This window comes from Aptenodytes patagonicus, chromosome 17 (genome assembly GCF_965638725.1).
Source record: "Aptenodytes patagonicus chromosome 17, bAptPat1.pri.cur, whole genome shotgun sequence".
NCBI classification, from domain to species: domain Eukaryota; kingdom Metazoa; phylum Chordata; class Aves; order Sphenisciformes; family Spheniscidae; genus Aptenodytes; species Aptenodytes patagonicus.
The window spans coordinates 3,508,241-3,524,381 of record NC_134965.1 but is presented as its reverse complement, the minus strand read 5'-3'; the positions used below and the strand labels follow the sequence as shown (position 1 = coordinate 3,524,381).

The 16,141-nt window shown below is 51.6% G+C and overlaps 1 protein-coding gene across 1 annotated transcript in view; it reads right to left on the bottom strand.

Moving 5' to 3' along the window:
• Positions 1-536: 536 nt before the first annotated feature.
• Positions 537-16,141, bottom strand: part of CASTOR2 (cytosolic arginine sensor for mTORC1 subunit 2) — a 137,426-nt gene continuing 121,821 nt past the window's right edge. The window contains exon 9 of the mRNA XM_076354559.1: positions 537-12,851. Within this exon, the coding sequence (XP_076210674.1) occupies positions 12,786-12,851 (66 nt within the window). The 3' untranslated portion in view covers positions 537-12,785. The remainder of the gene's footprint in view (positions 12,852-16,141) is intronic.

Genomic DNA, 16,141 nt, shown 5'->3' with positions numbered 1-16,141 from the left:
TTTTTTCTTGCAAACTTCAGACAGGTTCTTCAGCTCCTCCTTGCCGAGAAGCGTGTGGCAACGGCACCGCGCAGCTGCATTGCTTACCGAGACTCGGACAGCACCCAGCTGCGACTGCCCTAAAACAGCCTGCGAGGGGATGACAATTCTCCCCTGCCTCTCTTGGGGTGCAGGGCTCGGGTGATGTCCCATCACGGTCTCTGCTGGGGCCCTCCAGGCTCCCGGGCATCTCGCACCCTTCTGTGAGCAGGTAAAACTTAAGTCTTGCAACTACACTAGCGGTATCCCACTGACTTGTTATTTTTAAGGGAATAGGATGGGGCAGGGTTGGTGGCTCCCAGAGAACAGCGGCAGGATGGAGAAGATGGTGGCGGGTGCCATCCCTAGGGGGTAAAATACACCCGGTGACAGGTCTGGGAGACCAGAGAGCCTTGGGGACGTCTGCTGACCTTCCTAAATGGGTGTACGTAGGCAAAGGGCACTGGTGGGAGCAAGGCCCGGCGTGGCCGTAGGTCGAAAAATAAGAGCGCTACATCTTATAGACAATGCCAAGCTCTGCTTTATTTTCATCAGTTTGATCAGTACAAAAGCAGACAGCGTATGTTTCACTTTTTATTCTTTTTCATTTTAATTAACACTTTACAAAGTACAAAATATACTGTCATTTATTTTGGAACATTAGGATTTTTTTATTTTTTTCTGTTTTGTTTTGTTTTTTTTTTCCATACAGTACATAAATCTCAGCTTTTCAGCATAAGACCAGCAAAGAAAAGAAGCGTGTGCACTCGCTGGGAAAGCAAAGCATCCACTTCTCAGCTCCACACTTTGTGTCCAGAGCACGATCCTCAGCTGCTGCCACCGCTCCCTCTGCCCCGCGGCGTAACATTTCCCCTCGCGGCGAGGCCGGCACGAAGGCCACCGACGCTTTCGGTCTCCCCTACACCTTGTGCCCCCGAGCTCTCACCAGCTGCTGCCCACACGTGCGGTGCACAGCCCCACCGAGTGCAGCCGGCACTGCCCGCCCGGCTGGTGCAAGCAGCCTTCCCAGGGCCGCAGCCCAGAGCAGGGGGTGCAGCACGGGCCCCTGCACAGGGTGGACACCCCCCCCCCCCCGCGCAGTCTGTTTGCATTAGTCTGGTAATTAAAGGGGAAAAAATAATGCATTCTTTTTTGCTCCCTCCAAAGGAAAAGCTCCCATGGGGTTTCTCAGAAGTGAGCAGGGAGGAGAGGCTGCGGGAGGTCGGGGTGCCCAGGGCTGCCGCGTCCCCAGCCCGACCTCAGCCAGTTTGGTGGGTGTCTGAGGCCAGAAGTGGTATTTCGCTTAAAGAGAAAATGATACATAAATAACTTTTTTTAAGAAGGGCCCGAAGGTTTGTGTTTCCTCCCTGGGCTGCCCAGCACGGCCGTTCGAAGCAGCCGGGGAGCAGAGGGGCAGATCCTGGTCCCAGCTGGGCAGACGCTGCACCAGGAGCTTCTCTGCTCCCTTGGCAGTTCTAGAAATGCGAATCAATGCTACCGCCGTCCCGGGCACCTGGGGAAAATCTAGGCTCCTTCTTAAGTCCAAAAGAAGGGGAGAAAGAGAGAAATGCTTAGTCTTGTTCAAGCCAGTTGAGACGCTAATAAGGTGGTGACGCACTACGGCCGTGAAAGGGCTGATCCCCACCCAGGCAGCTCTGAATGTGCCCAACGCAGTGGAGTTACGGCGTAAACCTGCACCGTGACCCCGCAGGGCAACAGCTCGCTGCATTTGAGCCCAGAGGAACCAAACTAAAAAATCTGTCCCTAAGTACTGATGAGGATGATGGAGGCTCCCTCCATGCAACGCTCCCTCCAAATTAACCCTCCCAGGTGCCTTACAGTGCCCGAAGAGCAAGAGACAACCGATGCGAGCCAGCACCGTGCTGCGGGGCTGCAGCCGGACGCGTTTGCGGGGCGGGGGGCTGCGGATCCAGAGCATGTTCCCGGCACCGAGGAGACCCCCAAATCCCAGCACCACCAGGACCTGCTGGCACGGCTTGCTGGTGGGAGCGGGTGAGCGTGTTCACCAGACTGAGGTCATCACACTCCCCAATTTTAGTGAAAACAAGGGGACAGCAGGCTACCTGGGTGGTTAATAGAGAGAGGGAGGGAGCCAGGCTCTTCCGAAGGCTGAACCGGAGCATCCAAAGCCAGATCCTGCCATGAGTCACTGCCTGGCAGCCTCTTTCTCCCCTCTCCTGCTCGGGTTGGCAGGACGAGCGTCCCCTCGCCGTCACTGCCATCCCTGGATGCTGCAGAGGCAGCGCGGAGGAGGATGCGCTGGCAGAAAACATGGCTGCCGCGGTGCTAAAACAAACTGCCCACTCCTCAACTTCGTGTCTCACGAACCCCAAATCCAAGCCTGCAGCCCACGCGCAGGGGCGGGACGACACGAGGAGCGACCCAGCCACAGGCAGCGGGGAACAGGGGACGGGACCACGCTGGCTGTGACGCGGAGCACAGCCCTGGGCTGGCGAGAGGCAAGCGAGTGCCACCCTCTGCGTCGCCAGGCCCCCGATCCGGGCACTAACAGCACTCAAACGCAGTTCTCACACCCCTACTATCAACGGCCATGGGATTAGCATGATTATTTTTAGCAGCAGTAGCAGAGAGGCTTTTGGGTGAAAGGCGAGGGCAGTCCCAGCTCCAGCACAACCAGAAACACCGGGAAAAGACTCTTCCAGTGCCTCCGGGGAGCTGCAAAAGCACCCCAGACCCCTGGCCCAGGGACACTGATGTGCTCCTCCGTTCCCCCACGCTATCGGAGCAGTTCACAAATGCAAAGTAAATAAAAACCCGGAGGAAGGAAGAACTGAGACGGCGTGGCTCGGGCCCCGCGGGGCTGGGAGAGGGGACCCCGGTGGGCAGGGTCTGGAGGAGAGCGAGGGCACGATTCATTTTTTTCATTCTATGATAAAAACTAAAAGAAGGCCGAGGTCATTGAGCCGGAGCAGACAGCGTCTGTTCCTAACGGTCAAAGGAAAAACTGGGTGCTCCTACTGCAGAGCCGTCCTTTACGTACACTGAACCTCCCAACCCCAGCACGCTCCTGCACACGCCGGCGCAGGGCTGCTGAACGGCACCGACCCACAAACACACACCGCGAGGGAAAACACAGGGGTTTGCTCCCAGAAAGGAGACGTTCAAAATTCAGTGATTTCTTCAAGAACAGGACTAGTTAAATAGACCGCCTACGGGTATTGCTGCAGATGAACGGCGTGGCTGGATGGGAGAGCCCCCAACACCCCGTGCCTCAGGGCTGAGCCGCGCTGGGAAGGGTCCCTGCACCCTGTGCAGGCCAGTCCTGCCCAGAGGCAACGCCGCCCTAGGAAGGTCTGCAGTTCCCGCAGCTGTAGCAGCAGAGCCAGCTCTTTAGGTAATCTCAGTGACCTCAAAAATTTAAAAAAATCACAAGGCTGACCTTAAAAATAATCACAAGAAACAACTACAAGAAAAGGCTGTGGGTTTTTTCTCCTTTGCCCTATGCATACAACCCCCTCGCCCCTTTCTTCAGCTTCCCACATGGCAAAAGCTCTTTCGCTCTTCCCGCCGACCACAAACCCAAGCAGGACGCTGCCGGTTTTCTTCAGCAAAAGGGAAATTCCCTCCGCGTCCCTTTTCAGCCGATGGGAATGACTCTGTGCGGGCAGCGAGGACAGGGAAGGCAAGGCGGCTCCGTTTACCGGGGCTGTATCTCCCGTACGACCTGGTCCCCAGAGCAGCCTCCCACCAGCCTGAGCCCGGTGGCTGCTTCAGCGTGTTTCAGCAGGCAAATGGGGCTGAACAACTCCTCTGGGGCCTGAAGGAGCGTTAATGCTCACAGCAGCCGTCCCGGCAAGCGGGGTGCTTCCAGCAGCATTCCCGCAAGGGCCAGGGAATCGGGTACCTGGAAAACTATGTTTTTCAAGTTACAAAAGAGCTGGTAGGAATCCTTTGGGAAAAAGAAAAAGCTTATTACTGTAATTGCAGAAAGCTGGTTTCAAATCCTCAAGATGCTGAGAGAGCAGCAGAAAGCTGGGCGGAGCAGGGGGACCCCAAACTACAGCCAGCTTCCGACGGCATCTTTCCAACTGCGCCGTGCAAGAGAGACACTGCCTCTGCCACATCCACACAGGGAGGAAAAGAGCAACCAGGCCCCCAAAATGAAGGACGAAAGGAGCCCTTTTTTTTGGCATCAACTTTTAGGGTTGGGAGGACACCGGTAAAACCGCTGGGTCTGTCTAGAGAGGGACACTTGGCAGCTGATCCTCTCTCCTGTGGTACAGGCAGAGGACAGAGCTAAGACAGAGGGGAGAAAAGTGCTCCCGCTCCGCTCTTGGAGATACTTCAAAATGTCTGTTCTGCCAGCTTCCTGCTGGGCAACTCTGCCCATCTCCCATCCAAAATCCACCCATGCTTCATTTACAAAATTCTGCAGAAAGCTAAAAAAGGATGAAAACAAAAAAAACCCAAGGGAGCCCAGGGAATTAAGCAGCTGGTTTGCAACCACGCCACCACTCACGCAGCCCGGGGTGGTGCTGGGCTGGCCGTGGCCACGCTCGAGCGGGGCAGCCAGGGCAGGAGGTGTGCGGCTGCCGTCCCTCCGCCGCTCCCTGCGCCCCGGCTGAAAAACTTACGGGCTTTCAGCTGGGAGGAGCTGTCTGGGGTTCGTGCTCCCTCGTGGTCGGGCCCTCACCAAACCCGGGGCAGGCAGCGGCGCAGGTAATCTCCGCAAGGAAATTGCAGAGCGGGGAGAAGCTATGACACGTAATCCGCAAGTACAAGGTAACATTCAGCCCCAGGCTTCGGTATAGAAATTATCTTCCCAACCTGAAGGAGAAATGGCTGGTGCTGTCTAGAGAGCCCAAGAAAGGGACCTCTTGTTCCAAAGAGGTATGTTTCTCTGCACATTCATACCCTAAAGTTAGAATATACTTTGTTTGATACATACTTCATTTACTTCCCCTGCCTAAAACGGGGTCTGTGCATTGCTCCACGCTCACCGGAGCTTCTGCAGGGGCTGTTGCTGCTACAGCCAGGATTTGCTGATCAGCCTCCAGTGCACGTCCCGCGTTGCAGACCCCAGTCCTTTCCTTCACCTGTGCTAACTAGAGCCGGTATTTCAACCGAGCTGTGCTTCATGAAGACTAAATAAAGAAGGAGGCCGAGGGATGGAAAACAGGGGACTGAAGACAGCAGAATAACTCAAGATTCACAGTCGAGCATTTCCCTCCCAGGCGTCCTGGGAAGGTCCCACAACCCTCGCTGGGGATGCGCACAGGGCGTTTCTGTACCGGCTCAGTGCTGCCAGGGTGCCCGAGGGGTATTGCTGGCCCCTGGCACATATGGCCCACGCAGGGTACAGACAGACAGACAGACAGACAGATGCGCTCATGGGGAGAAGGTATCTACATCTGGAGGCAGATCTGCACATCTCGGCCAATGTAAACACACCCCAGCACATGCTATAAAATGTAAATACTATTTGGCAAAGGATTACTGGGTTTTACTCTCTAGCAGGTAATAAAAGTTTAATCCAGTCCAACGTTTGCAGGCAGGACTGGAGCAGGTAAGTGAGGTGCCTTAAGCTCTTTACTGGAGACGTCCACAACAGTCACAGTAACAGAGAGAAAAATCCTCATCAGAAAATGATTTCTTGCCCATCATCGAATGCTGCTGTGAGACACCTTCGCTCGGGAGCTAGCAGCCGACGCTCAGGCTGGGGCGTCCCTTGTCACTATCAGAAAATACCAATTATCCGGTGCCAAGACAGGAACATTTGCACTGACACGGCATTGAGCACTGACGGCGCCGACACAGGACCCAGCACCTTCTGCTCAAGTCGTTGACCTCTGAAGTTGGAAGTTGGGAGTTGGAACGCCCTGGTGCTCTCGAACAGTACGTGTGGGTACCTGGGCGGGAAACACCACAAGGATGTGACTAACCCCTCCGGCCACAGTGCCCGACACCACCATTGCCTCAAAACACACAGCGATACTTGGAGGCTTTCCCCCAAGGCGAGGTTGAGCATCGGAAGAATTTTTCTGAACGCTGGGGGTTTGGGAGGGGTCGTGCCACCTTTGCTGGGATGGTGCTACCGGGAGAAATGCATCCCCGGGGGGGGTCACTGGGCTGAGCGGGGAGGCTGGGCAGGGAGAGGAGGTCTGTTTGATTCAAAGAGGAAAAAGAATGAAAACGCTTTTGTGTTTACAACAACAACGAGCAAAACTGCATACATTCATATCTGCGCAACTAAAAAAGAAAAAAAAATTCTGTTGGATCACTCAGTGCTCCAGCTATCCCCTCCTCGCCCCTGTTTTTTGCATGCCTGGCTATTAACAGGGACCTCCGCAGACCTCCTTACTGCCACACCTCACGCGCTGCGCACGGAGACATGCGGGAAACTGCCGAGACAGAACCAGGGATGCCCACAGGAATCGAGAAGCTGGGGCCGACACCACGGCTGCTGCAAGTCAGCACGGACTGAAGCCCTGGCCCTTCTGCAGCCGGGGCAGTAACGGCTGCATCAACTTACACCAGGGAGGTTGTCCCCTTTGTAATGGAAGAAAATTCAAGCATTGTACAGCAAAGCTAAGAAAAGATGGGAACCGGCTTCTTTCAGAGCCAGACTCTGATCGAACACACGCAATTTAGCCTCTCATGTCCCCAACAGCTTCCCTACCGTCATGGGATGTCAGAGTCACGCTATTAAAACCTCATCCCAGGGACACACTGTGAGACAACAGGTCCCCGCGCAGGGCAGCCGGTGTGGGAACGTGCCGGGAGCTCGTGCCTGGGGATGGCAAATCCAGCCCCTGCAAATGCATCACACACGCCAGTGTAGTCTCCGAGCAGAGCCGCCTTCTGCCTTGCCTCTCTCAGGTGCCTGCACGCTGCCGAGAGCATCAAGTGCGTCAGGAAAACAACTGGGTGCTCATGGAGCTACACTGGAGCCTGAGCGACCTCCTCTGCTACATGCCCCCCGCGTTGCACTGCCTTGTTTCCCTCCCAGCATCTGCAGGACAGAACATCATGCTTCAGGAAAATTAAACCTGATAAACCTCTGTTGGATGCTTTTCTTGGCTAAAGCAATCGTGACCTTCTAGTAACATTCTCCTTCAAGTGTCAGTCCTGAAAATCCCCACGCCTGCTCTGCATGGCACGTCTTAAAAAGACTGAATCACTGCTCAGTGCCATCTGCAACCCCACAAGCAGGGTCTGACACCACCAAGCTTTTTGTTAAGAGACGAAGGTTGACTCGTCTCTGACCAACAGCATTCCCTACCTGTGCCCCTGGGAATGGTAACACTGAGCTTGGAGTTAAAAATACATTTGGAAGCAGCAGCATGACGTTTATATGATGAATGCTCTTTCTAAATGGCATCGCCATTAAGTAAGTCTTAATACTAATGTCACCCGCTGCAGGTGCCACAATCTCTGCGCTCCAGTCAAACCCAAATACTTCCATTAAGGCCTCCCTGTGCAAGAGAGATTATTGCATGCCACTTAAAGCAAAGCACAGTATTTCAGAAACTCTATCAACTGCAAACCAAACTGACTTCAATGTCTGACAAGAAAGAGAAAGCTGCGCAAACCGGGGCAAGGATGCGTTTAGGGGGCAGACTGAAAATCAGCAACCTGAAAGAGCCGAAAGGTCAGCTGCAAGGCAGCACCCCCACCGCACTTGGTGAAGCGTAACTGAAACATCAAACTAGGGGATGTTTGGGGTAAAAGCCTTTTCCCACCTGGACCCTAACAAACAGCTCTCCTGGTCAGCAGGAAACTCTGACTACGAGATGCAAAGACCATACGCTTCCAGTGACCGAGTTCAAACAGCCGCTCTTACTTTTAATGGGAAAAGACCCTCCAACATTTCCATCTATTTAAAAATAACCCACGGATTTAAAGCTCCTCACAGGCCAGCAAATGCGAGTTTCCCAATAAATCCCAGAGCTCTGCCTTAGCCATGGGTTGCCTTCTGGCCACCGAGCCACCAACAGCCACATCTACCAGGAAAGCCCGCACCCGCAGAAAGCAGCCGTGCAGCCTTGCGCGGAGACGCTGGGGAAGGCCACCACGAACCCGCTCCGGAGGAAACGCGGCGACAAGCCCAGGCCGTCCCGAAGACCTCGCGGGCGGGAGGTTCAGGAGGTGCTCCCCGCGGGCGGCGCCCGGACCCAGCCTCGGCCCGGGGAAGGCGGGCGGCACGGGCACCGGCGCTTGGGGGAACTGGAAGCCCCATTGCAAACCCTCCAGCCAGGGTCTGGGCAGGCACTTTGCAAATGAACCATCACTACTTACAGGCTGAAGCAATTCAGGGCAGCGACTAAAATACATATAAAGAAAAAGGAGCAACTTTCCTACAGTCTCTGTGCTTGAGGCACCAAGCTGAAGAGGAACAGGGTGTTTCTGAAGCAGGCAGGAAAAACCCGATGCTGCGAATCTGCGTGGGTCTCTGCCTACTCACAGCAAGCAGAGGAGCCACAGCTTTGCTCCAGGTCAGCTTCGCTGCTGCTCTTCGCTAAAAACGTGTAGAGAAATCCCGAGAGCGTAACTAAGTATTCATATTGCCTATATACTTGAATTAAAAATATATGGTGAATAAATGTGTGTATACAGCACTTACTACATATATACAGACACACAGAGCGTGTGCCTGGAGTATACGCACATGTACTCACACAGTATATATTAACCTATATTGCTCAAGTATATACGCTATGTACAGTATATAGCCATACGAACATAAAACACAGGTATTTATATATGTGTACAATAGAGACATACTAAGTATTTCTATGTAAACACTATACAATTATATGAACATATGCACACACTTGCACAGTAGAAAGGAATTTGCAGCCAAAATCTAATTGGGGTAGGGGAAAAAAAGACAAAAACCTACGTAGTAACACACACAACAGGAGAGAGGTTGAAATTTCTCAGAAAACAAAGGCCTCGGAGAAACAAGGAGGGCGCAGGAGGGCTACGTTCTCCTTCCCTGCCCACCCCTCCTCGCAGGGCTGGAAACGCTTTTTGCATTCCGCTGTTGTTTGGTGAAATTTTGTGCAAACGAGAGGAACCGAGCGGGCACGGGGAGGGTCCCGCAGCGTTAAGGTGATCCCTGATTAGCAGCAACCACGACCTGGTGAAACTCTCCGGACAGCCGAGCAGGGATGCTCGGGGCAGTGCCGGCGGCTGACAGGTAACCCGGGCTTTCAGCGATGCAGACGCCCAGCCGAAGGGCGTCCCACTAAGACATGTTCCTCCTTTTATCCACGCGGTGTTAAACAGCACAACGCCAGGGATGCTCAGAGACATTATTATCATAAGGCATTTAAAAAAAAAAAAGACAAGACCCTTCAATTTTTCCCCATCCCGAAGGCCAGGTGCTGGGAGAGCGGGAGCTGTTGAGCAGCTTTAAGAGCCACTGCTTTGGGCTCATTAAGCCCTCTGGTGTTATATTATTATTATTAGTATTAATTTTCTTTTAACAAAGCCCCTGCAGACCCCGTCCTGCCTTATCCAGTGAAGGTCTCACAAGCAACACCACTGCATGAGTTTGCACTGATCCTGACCGCACGCTGGACTGCCGTTCCCGAGGGCTCTGGTTCAAGGTTCAACCAATTCTGGCTAAATTCGGAGTATCCCAGTTCCCACCAGCAAAGCGGTGTGGGGAACGCTAAAGGGAAAGCATCAAACTACCTCAAGCTGTCTGAAACAATCTTCTTGGTTCTCAGGACAACACGAGAGAGGAAATAAAAAGGTGAAGCCGAGGATGATGGCAGAGACAGAGAGTCCCTCAATGGCATTTTACACCTTGTGAATTTTTCAGGCTAACTTTCTCGTACCGGGACGCCAACCTGCTTCGTGAAGTTTTGAAACACCCCCAAAATTTCTACAGATTTCACAAATTTAAGGCCAACTCCCTCGGGAAAAAAAGTGGAAAATTTAAATTAAAAAATCAGCCTCTAAAATAGCCTGAGTGCAAAGTTAAAAAAAAAATAAATTAAAAACTATTTTTTTCTCTTTCTCTTAAGGCTCAGAAAGTTGATGCTTGTTTCAAGTAATTCCTTACCGTACATGTCGCGGTCCTTAGAAAGCAGCGCTAGCACACGCAGAGGGCAACGCACGTTGCTCTCCGATGCGGAAAGTGGCTAAATAATCATTTTCCAATGGTTGACAAAACCCAGGAGCACAAAGAAGACCCTGCCCCGGTGACACTGTCCACGCACACAGGGAAAGCTCAGGCTCAGCTTGGCCGGTCAGAAAGCCTGGCTGGCAACTCAGTAGCTGTACACCAACTAGCGTGCTGCTATCCCTCTCCAAAAAAATCCTGCACAGTCCTACAAACACTCCCATCTGCCATCCCAAGGAGAAACCCTTCAACAATTTACGTGGTGAAAAGCTACCGACCGCCCTGCCGCATCCTTCAGCTCAGCTCGCTGCCAACGACGCTGTGCAGATTCCCATAAAACATCTCCGAGTGCTTTTTTATTTTAAATATTGCACCGCACAGCCTGTGCTCGCATCCTTACGGCATGCGGCAGGAGACCAAAGCATCTTTCCAAGCAAACATCCAGAGACGCGTGGTGCCGCACCTGCAATAAACCTTTACTCCAGAAATCTGGAGTGAATATAATGTATCATGGGGCAATTCTGAAAACCCATGTAAAGGAACAGCAAAACATACTGTTCGGTAAAGTATTAAACATGTGCCTAAGTGTTTCTCAGCAGGGATGCTTTAACTCAGTTAGGGCCTACAAAGGAAAGTTACCCACGATTTTTCCTGTGGATGCTCTGATTCCCTGTCTAGCTGCCACGCAACATCCCACCGACGAAAAATCAGAAAGATTTGAAACTCAATGTCTGGGTCCAGCAGCACCAGAAACCACAAATGTTAAGCTCAGCCCTCCAGCACCGTGAATAGAGAACTAAACAGCGAGCTGTAAGCTAGCGTCTGTGCTTGCATGTCCTACGCACCAGTATAAGCCTGTTTGCATGACCTACACGCCATATAAACCATGCCCGTGGCATCATCTCGGGTGCTTGCTTACTGCCTCCAGATGAATGCAAAACCCTGGCTCAAACCTGCAAGACACGGCCTCAGCAAAACCATGCTAGAGGCTGTCTCTTAAGCAAGGCTGGAAAGCCCTCATTAAAACTGTAAGACCTGCAATTTCTTCATATCAAAAATGAAATTGGAAAAAGTCTAGAAATGCAAGAAATCCTTGGGCTCCTAACCGCAAAAGCAGAGTCCTCTGTAGACGGCTTCTCCTTTCCACCACCCCTTGCTGCACGGTCACAGCACGGTGCAGGCTGCTGGTACCTACGTCTTGGGTGACGCTTGCTCTCCCGGCACCAGTCACCGCTGCCTTCCACGGTGCTGGGAGTGGCCGCGGGCACGATTCAGAGGCAGGTGCCACCATGGGCCTCGATGCCTGGCTCCTGCTGGCCCACAGCTTTGGCTCAAGCCAGGAGCAAACACACTCCTGCTGCCCCACGGGAAAAGCCCACATCATCTTCTTGCGACAGGACCAGCAGGAAATGTCTCGGGTTTTATGCGTTTTCAGCACCCTTCTACTTTTGAAGGGCTGCCCACCGGACCCAATGGAAAAACCCTGGGAGTCAAGCCCCCAGCTGGCAGTGGTGATCCACCCTGGTGATGAAGGAGCTGACAAAAAATTGCAGGAGGGTCCCAGCAGGGCTTGGGCACCTTCCTGGCCCTGGTGGGGACAACCCGCTGCGGCTCTTGGCCGAGGTAGCCTGGGATGTGCAGGAGCAGCTACCCGGGGACCCCGGGCAACGCTTCGTGTCCCCATGAATGTGTGCGAAGTGGATGGGAAAAAGCCCACGGGGACAGGAGAAGAGATGCCTCCCTCCTCTTGCTGGCCCTAGGGGACAAGGGCTCGGGGATGGCTCTGATGTGGGGGCGAGGGGACAGCAGCTGCCCTGGAGCAGGGGACATGGCGGGAGGACGCTGGGGGCGGGGGGAGGGTGACTGGGGAAAACTGAGCTAAAACAGCCAAGTTTCAATGCAGACGGAAGTCTTGGTGGCACCATCTGCCAGGAGGTGGGCCAGAGCAATGCTCCCCCTGCCCAGGTTTTCTCGGAGCAGCCAGGTTTTGGCTGCAGGGAGAAAGGGAAAATTCAAACAACTGGATATTTTCCCCTTTTCCAATGCCAAACAGTTTTGCCAGGGGAAACAGAACCCAATTCCCATCCTATCTCAACATACGCAACGATGGACAGTCCTCAGAAAGTCTGATGCGAGGAGACAAGCCAGCACTATGCGACGTCTTTTCTGTTTAATTCCACATTTCATTTTGTTTACGGTTTTCAGGGCTCTCTCTGAGCAAGCGGCCCATCCATCCCAGACGTGCTGCGAAGCTCTCGGCAGAGCGCCCGCGCATGCGGCCATCCGCGCCGCCGCGCTTCGGGGAGAGATGGGTGTCCCCGGGCAGCTCCTTCCACACCGAGAACACGGGCAGGTTACACTTCGCCTTGGAGCTGAACATCAGGAAACCGTCTGAACTCCCTTTCCTCCTGCCCCTCATTCATAAATTTAATAAAATAACAATAATAATAATAATAATAATAATAATAATAATTAAAACAAAGGCTTATTGGAGCTGTTTCTGCTCAACTTTCCACAGTCTCTTTTCATGTCACTCTCTGGAATCAGATTTTTCAAGAAATACTGTGAGAAAAAAAGAATAATAATAATAATTATAATAATAATAATAATTATAATAATAAAAAGCATCTGGAACCAGCTCAGAAGATTTCTAATGCTTTTCAGCTTGACTGACTTGGAGTGCATTGACCACACCGTTTATATTTTCTTCAGGTACCTGCAAGAAAACAAAAAGAAAGGTCATGCTCTAGCAAAAGCCAGGGAGGGACGACAAGGAAAGGAGCGGCACGAGACGAAGCCAGAACAGTCCCAAGGAGCCAGGTACTTTGCTGTTGGACACCTGAACTCCGCTGAGAAAGGACTCCACCTACAAGAGACACCCTCCGGTTCAGAAGCGTTAACCCATGGTACCCCTAGGAGCAAACTTTGTAAGTGAGATCTGGCTGGTTTGCTGTCTGTATGGTGGGTGCTGGTGGGCAGGCAACTGTTTTGGGGTTTTCCTTTCCTTCTCCTCTTCCTCTCCCCTCCTTTCCCTTCCTTTCGTTGGTAAAGCATTTGTACGCCAGGAGCTCGCTCATGCAAGGTGCCTGTGCTGATGGATTTATGTGGCTGCCTAAGGGCTCCATGAGGCTCTCCGGGGCATCCTACAGGTTTGGGACCCGTAAGTGTGGGTGGGGAGACCACGTCGGGTGACAGAGGAACGTGTCCATCAAAAGGAGAAGAGAACTGCCAGTCTGCTTGTGGTGGGGGGGTCCCAGATGGTGCGGCGTAGCACCTCTTTCTCATCCAGTCTTGTGATGAGACTTAACCATAGAAGTCCATACACAAAATTATTAGTGGGTGTCTTTTCACACTTACTGCAAGAAAAAAATCCTCGTAACAGAAGATGCAAAAGATCTCAGAGCGACTGTCACCGGTAGAAAAGAATATCACAAGTAAAGTTACATCAGACAGAAAAGAGGCATCTGACCGTTACATAAACTCAAAGACGACACTCAGGGGACAGGCAGCTAACAGCTCTTGGAAAGTGGAAAGGGGACTGAGGGAAAAATAAATTATCTGTGAGCTGCTGCAAGAAGCCAAAATAATTCACGTTAAGTAAGTTGAAGAAGGGACTGTCTCCTCTGCGAGGTACTTGAGTCCTTGGCCAGCAGTACAATACCTGGATTCATTGGACACCCTCCAGAGCTCAGACAGTGGAAATACAACTGGACTGTGATTTTTCTGCAAGGCTTTTAACAAAACCGAGGGAAAAAACCCATGAGAAATAACAAGAAAAACGTTCAATTTTCCAATGGGAAGATGGAATAGGAGTGGCTAAGTCTGATGATGTGTGAACAAGACTCAGCTGAGAAAGGAAGAAAATAATCTTAAAACAACCATACAGCAAATTCTTCTGGGTTAGGAAGAAAACCCCAGCAAACCTCCAGCACAGGGAACAGGACTTTGAGACGGGACTCCTCACTGCCTCCCCTCCATCGTTTTTCCCAGTATACTGAACACTGCAGTGGAGGAAGCTGTATGACACTCTGCCTCTCCGGAAGATAATGAGAAAAGACATAGGAATCAATTTTGCAAAACACATTTTCTTAGCCAGCCCCAGCGGACGATCAGCGGGTCCCTCCGCACGCTCCTTCAGCCCAGTACAGAAGCAGGAGGAAGCAGAACCCGCCAGTTCTGGCCAACTGGCTTTGCCCTGCACGGACCCGCCTCCTCACTTAAACACAATGGGCTGATCCTACGTTCGCTGCAAAATGATTTGACTCCCTTAACGTCAAGGAAATAGTATCAATCATAGCACAAATGTTTGGGCTGGATTTTCTCCAGGACAGATGTGCGAACAGTTTTGATTTGTAGGACACATCCTAGATTGCCACCAGTAGAGAAGTCCTACCCCTCTCTGCCCCTTAGAAAAGATCCCTACCCCAGGGCAGCCGGAGCAACATGTTCACTTATCAGCTAGAAGGCAGATCAAAGCATCTACCGTGAAGGGAAAAGTAAAGCTCCAAACTACGTCCCAGACACAGCTTCAGCCTCATTAGATGCAAAACGCTGGTGAAGAAGAGCAAGATACCTCTGAGCATGAGGCAGCGGGAGCAGAGCACCTGGAAAAGGAACTCTTCTCACTTGCTCTCTCTAGAGGGAGCTGGAAACCGTAGCTCTCTCCAGCCCAACCTTATGTCACCCAGGGGACACACCAGAGACCCAGGTCAGATAAAAAAGTAAGCAACAAAAAACACCTTAAGATGCACAGGAGAAAAAAGATCCGGTCAAAGGGAACAACAAGCTTTTATAAAGCACTCTAAATGGTTGACAACAAGTACTGAACAACCTTAAATAAAGAAAGGGAGGATGTAGAGAAAGGATTAAAGATGCACTTAGACCCTGAGAAATGTCACTAGAAGTCAAGGTGTCTGGGTAGCAAAGTTAGGGAAAACATGACAAAATCTAGGCCAGGGTCTTGGCCAACCAAACCAACCTCGAGCCAGCAAGCACGCAGCCCAGCCACGCTCGGAGCAAAGTCAAGCAAAGGAGGGCTTGAAATGCACCTTCCACATGGTGGAAGGATTTGACAGCTAGCATAGCACTGCCCAGATGAAAAGGCTTTTAAAACCGTACAAAAAGAAAACAGCAAGTAGGAAGGAAAATGCTAAAATACTGATCTGAGTGAGGAAGATCTGCAGACCACGTGCACGGCCCAAATAATACCCTGCCAGCTGCTCGGAGGCAGGGATCTGCTGGGCTCAGATGCAGCAGGATGAGACACTTTTAAAAGGCGGAGCTGCCTGCAGAGTCATCACAATTGTATGGCCCAAGTTTTAAGTGAAATATCTATTTTAACCGACAGGCCTTAGCTCTCCAGATATTGCTTGACAACTAGAAGCACTCTGCACCTTGTGCTCTGCACAGAAAGCATGCACCTGGGGCCACAACAACAGGTAGGAATGTGAGGCAAAGCTAACAGTATTGATTTTAAAATGGTGTTTTATTAGCTTATCTTATCAGCACAGTTAATATTCAAGAAAATAAGACAAACATATATAACACTTTGACCTTTGCTATCTGGAATAATATTTACTTTTACTCTTTACACACATGACCTATAGGCTGCAAATGGTTCGCACCAACTGTGAAAAACCAAAGTTGAAAAAAGCCAAAGCTGAAAAAAACCCGCCTTGAACTCATTGGGGCTTTTACAGGTCAAAAATCGGGCCTGAGCAGTGAATTTACAGTGACGAAAGGAGAAGTATAGCGCAATAAAGGGCACACTTAAGAAAAAAAACCTGAAAAGCACAAAGTAGCTGAGTTTTGTTAGCTTTGTTAGCGCTTGGGCTACTGACTCCCCCCCTCAGGACTTGGGGAATGGGCTCCAAGTCAAATGCCATCCTGTTTGTGGCTACAGGCATAGCAATTTTCCCTTTTCAGGGAAATTCCTCATTTTTGAGGGTGTCCTATACAGCCAAAGGAAGAGCAGAGGTAGGCCTAGAAGGTAAAATATCTGCCAGT